Source organism: Balearica regulorum, chromosome 9 (assembly GCF_011004875.1).
Source record: "Balearica regulorum gibbericeps isolate bBalReg1 chromosome 9, bBalReg1.pri, whole genome shotgun sequence".
Classification (NCBI taxonomy): Eukaryota; Metazoa; Chordata; class Aves; order Gruiformes; family Gruidae; genus Balearica; species Balearica regulorum.
In genome coordinates, this window is record NC_046192.1 from 10,817,186 (window position 1) to 10,830,595 (window position 13,410).

General features: G+C 38.2%; 1 protein-coding gene across 4 annotated transcripts in view; it reads left to right on the forward strand.

The window, feature by feature from the left end:
- Positions 1-13,410, forward strand: part of COL4A3 (collagen type IV alpha 3 chain) — a 66,539-nt gene that overhangs the window by 36,906 nt on the left and 16,223 nt on the right. For all 4 annotated transcript variants that reach the window (XM_075761044.1, XM_075761042.1, XM_075761041.1 and 1 more), the window contains 13 exons: positions 333-428; positions 790-860; positions 2,119-2,307; positions 3,220-3,388; positions 4,272-4,364; positions 5,433-5,537; positions 6,431-6,528; positions 7,968-8,118; positions 8,250-8,363; positions 9,500-9,667; positions 10,751-10,840; positions 11,222-11,356; positions 12,081-12,179. In XM_075761044.1, the coding sequence (XP_075617159.1) occupies positions 333-428; positions 790-860; positions 2,119-2,307; positions 3,220-3,388; positions 4,272-4,364; positions 5,433-5,537; positions 6,431-6,528; positions 7,968-8,118; positions 8,250-8,363; positions 9,500-9,667; positions 10,751-10,840; positions 11,222-11,356; positions 12,081-12,179 (1,578 nt within the window). The remainder of the gene's footprint in view (positions 1-332; positions 429-789; positions 861-2,118; positions 2,308-3,219; positions 3,389-4,271; positions 4,365-5,432; positions 5,538-6,430; positions 6,529-7,967; positions 8,119-8,249; positions 8,364-9,499; positions 9,668-10,750; positions 10,841-11,221; positions 11,357-12,080; positions 12,180-13,410) is intronic.

Sequence of the window (13,410 nt, forward strand, 5' to 3'; positions counted from 1 at the left end):
TAGTCTTAAGCCTATGTCCCTTTCTTCTTTTGAGAGAATTTGGCTTATCAGTAAGCCATTTGGATATAGTCACTAATAAAGCTAGACTTGAAAAAAATCAAGAGATTTAAACTGAATGTTCGCACATTTTCAATTAAATGTAGTTGATTCACTGTCTGATGACAGCTAATTTTGTACTGTGTTGGAAGTGATCCTCCAACAAAATTAAGGCCATGTTCCTATCACTGTAGCCAAAAAGTCTTAGCCATCCTCTGTAAGAAACTATGTAACACATTTGTTAAGTTTGGGAATGACTTGGCTGTGGAACAACTAATGAATTGTTTTCATTCTAGGTGATGAAGCTTGCGTGTGTACTGATTGCCGCTATATTCCAGGAATACCTGGTCTTCCTGGTCCTCCTGGGCCACACGGCCAGGATGGCATGCCTGGTAAATTATCTTGGTGTTTCTAACAGGATAGTAGAAAATGCCAGTGATTATGCTTTTAGCATGAGAATCAGGTATGGGCATGTCTGCAGCATGCAGTCCTTGAACTAGCCCTGAGGTTGTGATGGGCGTGAGAGCCTGATGCAGCTCCATCTGCTGATATGAGCACAGGCCCTAAAGAGGTGAAGTCAGAGTGCTAGTAATGCTAATAGGTTTAGGTGCGGCCTGAAGTTGGGTCAGTCTATGATGATGCAGTCACTGTAACAAGCAGAAACATTCAATGCTGGGTGTGATTATCAGAGCTTGTCAAAATCCATGCCCTTGTTTTTGTTGTTCTTTGCAAAATATGCTGTTTCTTTTGCAGGTAGAGAAGGAACAACAGGTCCAAAAGGTTCTCCAGGTTCTCCAGGAGCACCGGGGTTTCCAGGAGCTCAAGTAAGACTTTGTTTTTTCAGATTATTTTTCAGATCCCATGAGAATTATTTCAGAGAAACCTCATGGCTGGTTTTACATGCAGTGTCATACTGGGTGTTCTCAACAGTTTTCTTTCTGTAGTAATGAATGTGTCTGCATGGGAGGCCTAGGTAGAGACTGTAATGTATGGCTGACCTAGCTTTACATGAGCCTCTTTTGCTCAGCGCAGCAAGAAGTTCAGCCCAGGCAGTGAGGCAGGTAAATACCTGTGTGATTAACCTGTGTTGTATTTCACGATGGATAGACTGCTTCTTCTGCCTGGTATGGGTAGTTTACAGTTTATTTCTGTTCATCTACATAATTCTATAATCATGGCAGTGGCTGTAAAGCATATATAGAGTTTTGTGTGCTGTGGTCTTTGTCAGACTTCTTACTTTTCATTTCCACCGTACTCAGGACTTGCTAAAGCCCCAGCTGTGCAGAGAAACTTGCTTCTCATAATACCCTCTTCAGGGGTGCAAAGGACATTCCCTCTTGGGAAACATTATGAAGAGGGAAGGCTGACACCTGCTGCCACAGACATACCACTTGGTTGTTCGAACTTGTGCCTATAGTAGTAATTATTTATGGGAAATTACATTCGGTGCTGTCCAATAAAAAAATGTCATGCACAAGTATTCACTGTGGTGGTTGCTGTACAGATGCAGAGTGAGAGTCTGCTAGCTGGCTTTTCCAGAAGGCCCCCAAGAACTCATGAGCCCAAGGTCACTAGAGCCCAGTGTGTTTTCAGCTTGTACTGGCTTTGGCTGAGATGGAGTACCCATTTTGTACCTTGAGGGCAAAGAATGGAGAGGAGAAGTTAAGTATGAACAGAGCCAACTGTGGCAGTTATTGTCTCCCTGGGGAAACATTCCCATGTTAACAGAGAAATCTCCAATTAGATTTCAAGGTATTTTCTTGTCTTTGTTTTTGTGCCACCAGAGCACAACCAGGTACCTAACAGTCTGATCCATTAAATGATCCTGTATTATGCCTGCTTATAGTAGTATAAATGAAATGATAATCGGGGCCAAAAGGAGTAAAAGGCAGGAGAAAAAAAACAAACAAAAAAAACCTCCCCAAAAAACTGTTCATTGAAGTGTGCCGTTACAGTGAACAAAGATGAGAATAAAGAGAACCACTCTCAGGTATTTAATTTAAAAAAAAAAAAAAAAAAAGAAAGCTTGAAAACAGTAGACATATGTCTAGCGCTGAAATTCTTTTGATTGCTTTGTTCCAGGGGTCTCCAGGTTTTAGAGGAGATCAAGGACATAAAGGATCAAAAGGTGAGCCAGGATATGTTTATCCAGAAGGGCCAAAAGGTGAGCGAGGAGATCCAGGGGCCAGGGGAGACAAAGGAAGAAAAGGCTCAAGTGGATTTCTGGGAAGACCTGGCTCTAAAGGATTCAAGGGTTCTAAAGGTGAAGAGGTGGGTATGCATTGTTTGCAATTAATATGGAATTCATGAAAACCTAAGTCAGTATTTATATCTTGTACAACAGACTATTTTATCTATTCAGATATTTAACTGAATATCCTCTACCTGACTTAGGGGTACTATGCTCAACTATAGCAACCAATATACGTAACCAATATACATGAAAGAATGAGAGTAAATATTCTTAGCTAATACCAGAGAGAGATGAGGCTAGTGCAGATACATGTTGCTGAAAAACCTCAGCAGTCTATTGTGGTGTTAGTTTGGATATTTATATTGGAGCATTATCTTGGATTCCTATGATGAATAAGAGTTTAAAAAAAGACAGTTTTCCTGACTACTTATAATGCTTAAATGGAAATAATAATTCAAATAATTCCTGTTTAGTCTTCAGGAGTTATTCAGTCAGGGCTGAGAGAAACCACAAAAGCCGGGAGGACTGACCATAAAACTGGAATCATTAAGGCAGAGCTCTTGTCAGCAGAAACAAAAAGTAAAAATTATTGTTGTGTTGGCTGAGAAACTGTTAAAGTGATTCAGATATAATGATCTCTAAACCTGACTCTGCAATATTCAAGGAGAATCAGAGCTGAGGGGTTCTGGATTTTTTTAACAGACCTGTTTTAAAAAAAGTGTTCAGTAATGCCACAGCGATTGAAAAATCAAGCTGTTGTATTTATTTGTACCATTTTCTCTCTTAGTAGTCCTCTATTTGTAAACCATTGATATTAAAATCTATATTCTTTTAATTACAAGTAAATCAGAGGAAAAATTCCTCTTAAATTAGCAGGGTTACTACTGTTACTGAAGTAATGCATGATTATAGTCAGACAGAGAATCAGGCATTTTGTTATAACAGCTGGTGTGGACAGCAGGTAATGCTTGGTATATGCTCATTAATAGGGATTGGCTGGTTCAAAAGGAGATAGAGGACTACCTGGATTGCCTGGCAGTCTTGGTCTTCCTGGAGAGATGGGGCTTCCTGGACTGCCAGGATATGGACCACAAGGAATAAGAGGCTTCAAAGGCTCTAAAGGAATACCTGGTCCACCTGGATTACCTGGAGAAGCTGGTTTGTAACTTCCTATTTTACCATGTTATACCTATGTTAAAGAGCACTTGATTGAAATAGCAGAGATAGATTGAAGCCAAAGACATAATTTATGAAACACAGGAAGGTTTTCTTGGGATGAGATTTCCACAGCGTTGTTCCAACTTTGGTCCCACTGGAGATAATAGCAAAAGTCTTAGGGTCATAAGATAATTGAGTTTGGAAGGGACCCTATAAGGACTTTAGTCCAAGCTCCTGCTCAGAGCAGGGTCAGCTGTGAGATCAGACCAAGCTACGCAGGGCATTATCCAGTTGGGCCTTGAAAACCTCCAAGGACAAAGACAGCACATCACCTGTGGGCAACCTTTTCTGGCGCTTGACTGTCCTCATCATGAAAAAAAAAAAAGTCTTTAAATATGTATCCAGTCATTATCGTTAGTGTGAGCTAAGTCATCAGGGGAAAATATGAAGGACTTAATTTTTGAGTGCTGAAAGCATACCAATGTATGTATTTATAGGAAAGTGTAATCTGGAAGAACTCAAATTGGATGGCAGATAAAGTCAAGGTTTCTTAAAGAGAATACCCATTAAATCTTTATGAAATTGAGTTGCAGATTAAGCATTTCTCAATTACAACATTTTCCTGCTGACTTCGTGCTTCCTTTTCTGGGTCTGTACTAGACTGCAGGAGGGGTGAAAGGAAGGCTGCAGGTGGGCTTGGTGTCAATAAAACTATTTTGTTTATGAAGTCAGGATCTGAAGGCTTTTCGAAGTCTGAAATATGGAAACTGTAGAAGACTGCATTTTTAACCAAGTAGATTGATCACTAATACTTTTAAAAGCTTAAGATTCCATATTGCCAAACTATAAGCCTTTGTAATCTTTGATTATGTGTTTGCTGAAGGTCTGAAAGGAGAAACCAGTAGGATAACTCCATTGCCTGCACTGCCAGGACCTCAAGGACCAGATGGTTTACCTGGACCCCCAGGAGTGCCCGGTGAGTACATCTGCACTAAGTACAGTAAAAATCAGAGAAAATCTGATTGGGATTTCTCTCCCTACTCTGGCCAGGTAAAACTGTTGAGTTACTTTGAAATAACTATAAAAACAATTTCTGTGGTACAGAAACTATGGAATTAGCTGTAACATTCCCTTCCAAGAAAAGTAGGGGAAGTGGATGTGAACAGGAAGGGCCGCGTCCATGATGTGCAGTATGTCAGATTCCAAGCAGTCCTATGCTGTTACATGGTTCCTCCAAGAACCAGAAACATCTGGTGCATATGCTGCACCTTTGGCACCTCTGGCATAATTTTGAGAAAAGAGTATCCTAAATTATGCTGAGATTGCTGCAACTTTCAAAACAGAAGGAACAAAATTAGGTTAAAGCATTCTTAATCTTCCTAAAGCCCTTGGCTCTTCTCGTGCTTTTGCAGGGGGACAGTCAAAAAAGTAACAATATTACTAAGTTTCCCAGATCCTTTTTGACATGACTGTTACTAACCATTGTTCTAAGACATTCAGAACCTGAATTTCCTTTTTTGAGTGGGTTTTGGGTTTGGGTTCTAGGTGGGATTTTTTTTGCTTGCTGGTGTTTTAAATTTTGCAGAATTTTTGAATGCACTAAAGGACACTGACATTCAGGCTAACTGTAAGGCATCTTTGCTTTGGTATTGTAGAACAGTAGTCTTTAAAGCTGCCCTAAATAGCATAGGAAAGTTTCTTGGCAGCTTTATGGTAGCTTCTGTTCTTGTAGTTGCTTCTGTTCCAAGTCTCACCCCTATATTGTGCATTTATCTTCTCAACAAGTGGAAGATTTGTATCTGCGCGTAGTTGTTCCTAGAACTCTGGAATTTGGGTAGATCGCATAAAAACTTGAAGTCACAAACTGATGCCAGCTTTGATACTGCAAATACAATTAGCATTTTAACTGTGAAAACCTGCTGTGGAGGACAAATAGCATCTAAATTCTAACATAATCTACAGTGGTGTCTTAATAATAAACTACAAAAAGCCTAATCTTACAAGTTGATGTTCTGTGATAAGTTTACTTATTTTCTTTGTACAGGTAGGGTTGGAGCAAGAGGTCAGCCAGGTGATTCAGGAGATCCAGGGCCAACAGGTGACACAGGCTTTCCAGGGCTTGGGTTTCCTGGAAACCCAGGTCCAAAAGGTAAAATACTCTTTTTGTGTTCTAAACCAACCAAACAAACAAAAACCCAAACAAAAAACAACAACTTACTTTTTTTTGTCCACATTAAAAACAATCAACAAGTTAAAAAAAAAATGAATGAATGTTAGTCAGACAGGCAAGTGTTTTTAGCATTCTTGTAATTTACTGCCTTCAAGCTTATAAATTGCAAGTTTGAATTATTTTGAAGAATTTCAGAGAATCAACTATCAAAGTTGGTAGTAGGAAAATATTTTAAGACACTGATGCTTCCTGGAATAGTGTCCAAACAGGTGCAGCTCATCTGAATGCCACGCTTCCTTCAGATGGATTCTCTTTACCTAGATATGAGTTACAGAGACAGCTGTATAAGTGTCAGTACTTTATTTTTAATCAACTTTGGTTGTGTACAATGCAATACCTGCTCTAATGTGCAGGTAATAGAAAGCATTTTGAGTACTGCAAATTTGGCCTTTTCTCATGCAAGGTCATACCCCCCTTTGGACACTAGAAATGTTAAGAAATTCTCATAATCCCATTGCGGGGGCAGGGGGGGAGAAGCAAGCTCTGATACTAAAACTGCTACCAAGCTGCTTGTTAAAAAAAACAGTAAGGAACTGATATTAGAATAGCTTCACTTTAAAAAAAAAAAAAAAAAATCCTATGTTAAATAACTAATTTGAAGCAAGTAACCAAGCAGTGTTACAGTCAACATTGACTGCATATGTAAAGAACAAGATGCAGCGTGTGACATCAGCTCTGAAATCAAGATGCTGTCTTCAGCTCATGTAAGCTACTTTAGTGTCAGAGGCTCATAACTGCATCCATACAAATACCCATTTGTAAAATATAGTGATAACCATAGCATGTGTACTGCCATTTAATTCCTTTTACAGGAGATAAAGGACTTGCAGGAGGCAGAGGGTCACCAGGTTGTGAAGGAAAGATTGGAGATCCAGGCCGAGCTGGAGACCTAGGACAACCAGGAGAAAAGGTGTGGTTAGAAATACAGCACAAACTTTTCCATAGGCCCCATTCATTAAATGTGGCACTAAGCAAATAAATTAAGTGTAAGGAATATAGGAGTTCCTATATTTCCTGACCAGTGATGCACAAACTATGAAATTAAATTGTTTATATACAAAGGGGCTCAAGCCAAAGTTTTAAATTCAGATACAAGATTCCAGAACTCCAAGTATTTGGGATGTTTTAGTACTTCAGTTTTCAGGAGCACAAGGAGGATATTGCACTGCTTACAGCAACAAAATTAAGGCCACAGCTTCTGAGAATACAGCTATTTAGAAACTGCAATTAAGCACATATTTGATGGAGGTCAGTGGCAGGTAAGCATTTAATTTAAGCAAGTGCTCTGTTGAATGGAAACGTAAAGTAGGTTGGAGGTAATACTGCAGCCATTCTTGCTGATTAACAGAAGCTAATCTAATAATGGCATTTGTAATTGTAGGATTCTTGACTACTCTGTAATCAGGATTCAAATTAGAACAAGATAATACTTAAATGTTTGGGAAAAGTGACTTTTTTTGTGTGCTCATATGTCATTCTTTTGTGTGTTTTTTGACATGACAAAGTGTGGGGCTTGGGGTTGTGGATTATTTTTTAAAATTGTTATTTAATCTGTGTTTGCTGCTACAGAACAGCTGGATGTGGAGTGGCCTTTGTGGTCCAAGTATATCATCAGTGACTGGGGTAAACTCAGTTCTACTGACCTGCTTTATGAACATGTTGATTTGCTGGTACTCAAAGCTAATACTCAAAACAACCAGCAGTTCACTCAGCCAAAAAACCCACAAAACAATTGAAGCTTTCCTTTCTGGGAATAGACTTGGGACATTTGTGATAAAACCAGTCTTCATGGAAAGCAATGTTCAGGAGAGTGATTTAAAAAACCCCAATAACTGACTTTGAGTATTCTGAGACATATATGATTATTTAAATAATTAGACCTTGATTATTTAAATAAATATTTTGATAAAAATATGACTGTCATATAAAATAAAGGAAAAGTTGTATTTGCACAAACTTCAACCAAATTTTCAGGTACAGGTCCAAAGCTTTTCACAGCTACAGTCAGCATCACACAGCAGTAAAGGCCAAATGGAGGGAAATGATGCGCATTGCTCAGTAGTAATCTCTTAGGAGACAATTCAAAAGCTGTCTAGACTAATTACTCCTCTGGTATGGAACCTGCAGCTGGTCAATAAGGAACATCCAGCGATCTGCTGAATTGGGGCCATTGAATTTGAAAAAAAAAAAAAATATATATATATATATATATAATGTGAAAGATCCCCAGGCAATGGAGAAAATTACACTAATAAAAGAAGTTAATTGATCACACAGTGGAGAAAATATTTTGGCAAATGTGCTAAACATAGTACATATGGATTGTTCGCATTTCTCTCTGTGTTGCAGGGTGACCCAGGCATGGTTATTCCTGGAGAGCCAGGTAGACTGGGTTTACCAGGAGGTCATGGCATTCCTGGCTCAAAAGGTGATACTGGATTTCCAGGAGTTCCAGGCCTACCAGGGCGTGCTGGACATGATGGTGATGATGGCATAAGAGGTACTGTTGTCAAACAAGCTCAAGGAGCACAGCAAGTTATTTTAAGGAAAGAGAAGCCAAGTCAAACAATGCTCACTCAAAGCCTGAAACTTCTCCTTAAATCATTGTGAATCCAATCTCCTTTTTTATAGGAGATCGTGGCTCACCTGGAGTTCCTGGAGATCCAGGTTTTCCAGGGAAACCTGCTGAATGTCTTATTGGTCTGCCAGGTTTGCCAGGTGGCCAGGGAGCTACAGGCCCACCAGGTAGGACCTTCTGAATAAAATGTGCCATTTGGCTGGGTAGGTCATGATTTTCATAAAATCATAGAATCATTTTGGTTGGAAAATAACTTTAAGATCATCAAGTCCAACTATTAACTTAGGACTCCCAAATCCACCACTAAACCATGTACCGAAGGACCACATCTACATGTGTTTTAAATACCTCCAGGAATGGTAACTCAACCACTTCCCTGGGCAGCCTGTTCCAATACCTGACAACCTTTTTGGTGAAGAAATTTTTCCTAATATCCAATCTAAACCTCCCCTGGCACAACTTGAGGCCATTTCTTCTTGTCCAATCACTTGCTACTTGGGAGAAGAGACTGACACCCACCTTGCTACAACCTCCTTTCAGGTAGTTGTAGAGAGCAATAAGGTCTCCCCTCAGCCTCCTTTTCTCTAGGCTTGTGCCTTCCAATGGCCTGAGGGAACTGAAGTTGTTTCTGGATATTGGTTATAGGATAGTCATATGTGAGAAAATGAGAGCTCATTTAAAAGATGCACTTTCTGCAGATGGAGGAAATGCATGCAATGATTAAGATGGATTAAGATTCAGATTCCATTGGAGAGTATAAAGAATAATCACAAACTGGCCCAAATTCTGCAGGAAAAAGATATTTCAGTCATGTCTCATATGGGACTGAATTTAGATTCCTTGCTGCAATGCAATTGATAAAGAAACAAAACAGAGGAAGAGCTCAGCTAGATAGAAAACCAATTTAGGGTCTCAAAAGCTTTTTGGTGTTTTTTTGGTTTTGTTTTGTTGTTGTTGTTCTGGTTTGGGTGGTTTTGGGGTTTGTTTTTTTTTTAGAGAATTAATACAGAATTGGTGGGTTTTTCATGTTTGAGTTTTTCTGAGAAAGAACAGAATTGTCTACTCAAGCTTTTTTTTCCTTTAAAAAAAACCACAAAAAACCCCCAAGCAAACCACAAAAAAACCCCACACACACCTCTTCTAAGATTTCCTGAATGTGTATGTTGTCTTACAGGTCTAATGTTTAGCCTGCAAACAGGCAGAGTTCAAGATGAGTTTCATGCTCACGATGACAAGATAGAGATGAAGGTTTATTTTCCAGACAGATGTACCATACTACGATATCATGCATTTTTTTTCTTAGGAGGAAGAGGTTTACAAGGTTCAAAAGGAAAACTAGGTCCTCCTGGCTTGAGTATCCCAGGAATCTACGGAAATCCTGGGGAACCTGGATTAATAGGTCTTCAGGGAAATACAGGATTACCTGGTCCCAAGGGACAGTCAGGAAGGCCAGGAATCTCTGGTGTGCCAGGTAAGGATTTCCCAAATACTTGTTTTGACATAGGAATTAGGTCACTCTCTGCAAAAAGGTGTCAGTCATGCTTTTCCAAATTGAAGATGCTGAAATATTTTTCCATCAACAGTTTTCATATAGCATTGAGATCTATATGGAAAACAAAACATCATTCCCTAAATGACGAGGGTATCTTGAAGCTGTCATGACACAGTACTGAATTTTCTATAACAGTCTTCTGAGAACAGAAAGCTACCTTACATTGTTTTCTGTACAGTAATGTCCTTGCAGCAGGACATGAACAGTTAACATTCAAAGCAACTCCCCAGCATAATGGGAGTGTAAAGTGTTTAGTGGTTCCTACTCAGCATCCCTTTATAAACAGATAACTTGTTAATTCTATCTTCTTTTTCTTAAAAAGCAAGTTCAGATCTTAAGTGTGACAGAGTTGAGTCAGATCAAACTCTGTCACTTTAACCAGAGCTAACTTTAAGTAGGTAATCCCTGTAGGTTTTTTTCAGAAATGTGTTCAAATTTGATTTGTAGAATAAATCAGGTATGTAATGCTTCTTATCTCTAACAAAGAATTTTTTCATTACTATCAAATCTTCCATGATTCTGTGGGAAGGAGATGGTACATACCTTTTTATATATGCAACCTGTAAAACCAATGATAAACATGTAGCGTTTGACTCAATTGCACAAACCTAGGCTTCTGAAGTCATTTGAGGGGAGCTGTCATGTCCCAGCTGGCCTTCAGCTCCTGAGCCAGAAAGGAGTGTCTTTCCCATACATCCCATGACAGGTCTGCCATCCCTGTGTGGAGATATCAGATACATTATCCTCACTGTCAGGTATTTCATTCATTGATAGCAGCTGTTGCAGCTACTAATCTAGGCGGTTTGGAGGTTACTATGTGTGTAAGTGCTGTTCATGTGCTTAAAAACTGGAAAACTGCCTTTGACAGTATGTTATAGACATGGAGAAAAAAATAAAATGAGCAATTAAACATTTAAATGACAGGCATACGTGTAGTTTTCTGAAGTTATATTTCACTGATCAAATACTAACAGATATGTTCCTATTACTTCAATTCCACAGGCTCAAGGGGAGAGCCAGGTATGATGGGCATGTTAGGAATTCCTGGACCCCCTGGCATGATTGGAATACCAGGCAACCCGGGTATCAGAGGCAAGTGGCCATAGTATCTACCTTCATTATTACTTAGAATACAGGAACTTCCATGCTGAAGTAGTCTTGTGATCCGTCTTGATGTATGTTATCACTCCTGAGCACACGTCATACCATAATTTCTTTGAGTCTTGGTAAATCTTTGACTTCTGTATATGTGCAGTACAGACTGAATGACAGCATTATTTTATTTTTTTTAGCAGCTTTGAATCACCACCTTTTTTTTTTAATTGGTATTTGTAAAAGTGGCTGACGATTTACTAAATAAAGAGCAGAGAGCTTTTTTGCTCTTACTTTTTCCCATCCCATTCATGTTCCAAATATCATTATTATATCTATTCAAAAGATTTCTTCAGAAAATTTCATTATATTTTCTTGCAGGTTCTTCTGGCTTCCCAGGACTAAAGGGAAGAAAAGGATTTCTTGGAGCAAAAGGTGAACCAGGTGATAAAGGTTTTCCCGGGCCATCTGAAACCTTGGTTAGTATTGGGAATAAAGGAGAACGAGGCTTAAAAGGTACGCATTCATCATTCTGTCATTCAAAACAGTTAGGGTTGTCATTTATATTGCAATTACAGTGGACTCTAAAACATGGAAGAAACCGACTCTACGACCGAGTCTATTCACATGGCTTTGAAATAATTATTGCTGAACACTGTAACTGCCCTTTTATTTATGGGACAGTTGGATATTACATTGAATATTTATTTCCATTTTAACAAGTCCATATTCCTTAAAAAATTCTTACTGTAATGTTAAATCAGTAATAATATGTCAATAGTACTAGGAGGCTTATATATGTGTATGCTATCCATTCATATTTTTACACATTTAGTAGCCCGTGAGCACAGAAATGGGCATGCTTACCAACTAGATGCTGGATTGCAAACAAATTAAATCTGTTCAGAAATACTTCACTGTCAGAATAACTCCTTTGTTTGCAATATTAATACAGACTCTCTGTTTATAAGTTGTACATGCTTAACTAGTGCTGTCTGGCCGTTTTGTGTAGGCATTTTCCTATGGAAACTTTCAGAAAATTCCTTTTGTCTCCATATGAGAAATACAGAAGGCATTAATTGTGAGCTTGTGTCTTGCTGGTGTGTATTCACAGAGTGAAAATCCTATGTTCCACTTCTGCTTCATTAGCTTTGAGAGTTATAAAACTTTAAATTTTACATAAAACTTACATTTTAAGATGTTAGTTTATAATATTTTTTTAAATGAAACTTTGTTTTAGGAGTTCAAGGAAGAATGGGTCTAAAAGGAGAAAAAGGAAATACCGGTGTGCAAGGTTCCCCAGGTCTTGATGGGTCTGAAGGAATACCTGGTCTACCAGGTATGGAATACATATATTGAAAATTACTGTATCACTTGGAGGGTAGAAATAATATTACTTCAATGCTAGCACATAAACTTGGCTCTCGCAGCAGCACTACATTCTCTGTATTAATGCTGAAGCTTTTCTGAGAATTCTGAAACTGAGCAATTTCAAAAGCTGCTATTTGAAAGTCATAGCAGCTACCACCAAATGAATCTTGTTTTCCTTCCAAATATAGACCATTATTTGGGGTAATAAATAGAAATTAATATTAAATCCTAAATAACTTCAAAATCTAAAAGCTGATGAGGCCAATGAATACAAATTGGTATTTACGCAAACGAAGAGAAGTTTGAATTCCCAGTATTATGAAAAAAATATTCTAAAATAGGAACATTACAACTGTGCACAAAAATATTTCAGAAGCTTTTTTTTTTAATTTCAAATTGATTCTATTTCTCTTTTCAAAGCCTGCATGTTTGGCTTATATTTTGAAAGTTACCCAGACTTCAGTGAAAAGCAGACTTAAAAAGAACCTGCATAAATTATAATCCTACCTAAGCCATTTCTCAAGGTTTTGCTCTGCCTTTACCACAACATCATACATAATGATACATGTTTGATGTTTGTGTGAGACAATGCATTTGTTTTTACAAATTAATGCTAATAAAACAGCTTTACTTCTATTTATTCTTTTTTTTTTATTTTTTGAAATAACTTATTTCTAGAAAACCATATGACACTATAATTAGATACATAAAAGTGGTGACAATTAGAAATCATTTTAAACTTGTAATCAAAGCGGCTCTTCTCATGATGGCAGTTATCCATGCTATATGTCATTATAACATTGCTGCTATATTCTGTCATTAACATCCTTTGTAGTCATTGCAGTGTAGCCATCACAGGAAAAATTGCAAATGCTCAACTACTGCCTAACTTTTTATGGAAGAAAATAAGACCTCACCTTCCTGAATGTTCAGGCATTCCTAGTACCCTGGTAGTTAAACATCTGGACATTCTAGATGCGACTAGGTCTTGCAGTCATTAAACTGAATGCTAATTTAGCTAAATTAAGCTAAAGATAAGTGAGTGGGGGAAAAGTGCCTAGGCCATATAAGATAAAACTCTTGAGTATGCTAGAGATGAGAAGTGCATAATGGGTAGGTAATAATGTGATTGTGGCATGGCCAGAAACCAGACTGAACTCAGGGGGATGATGAAAGGAGAGTCCAGTGCGTAAATACCA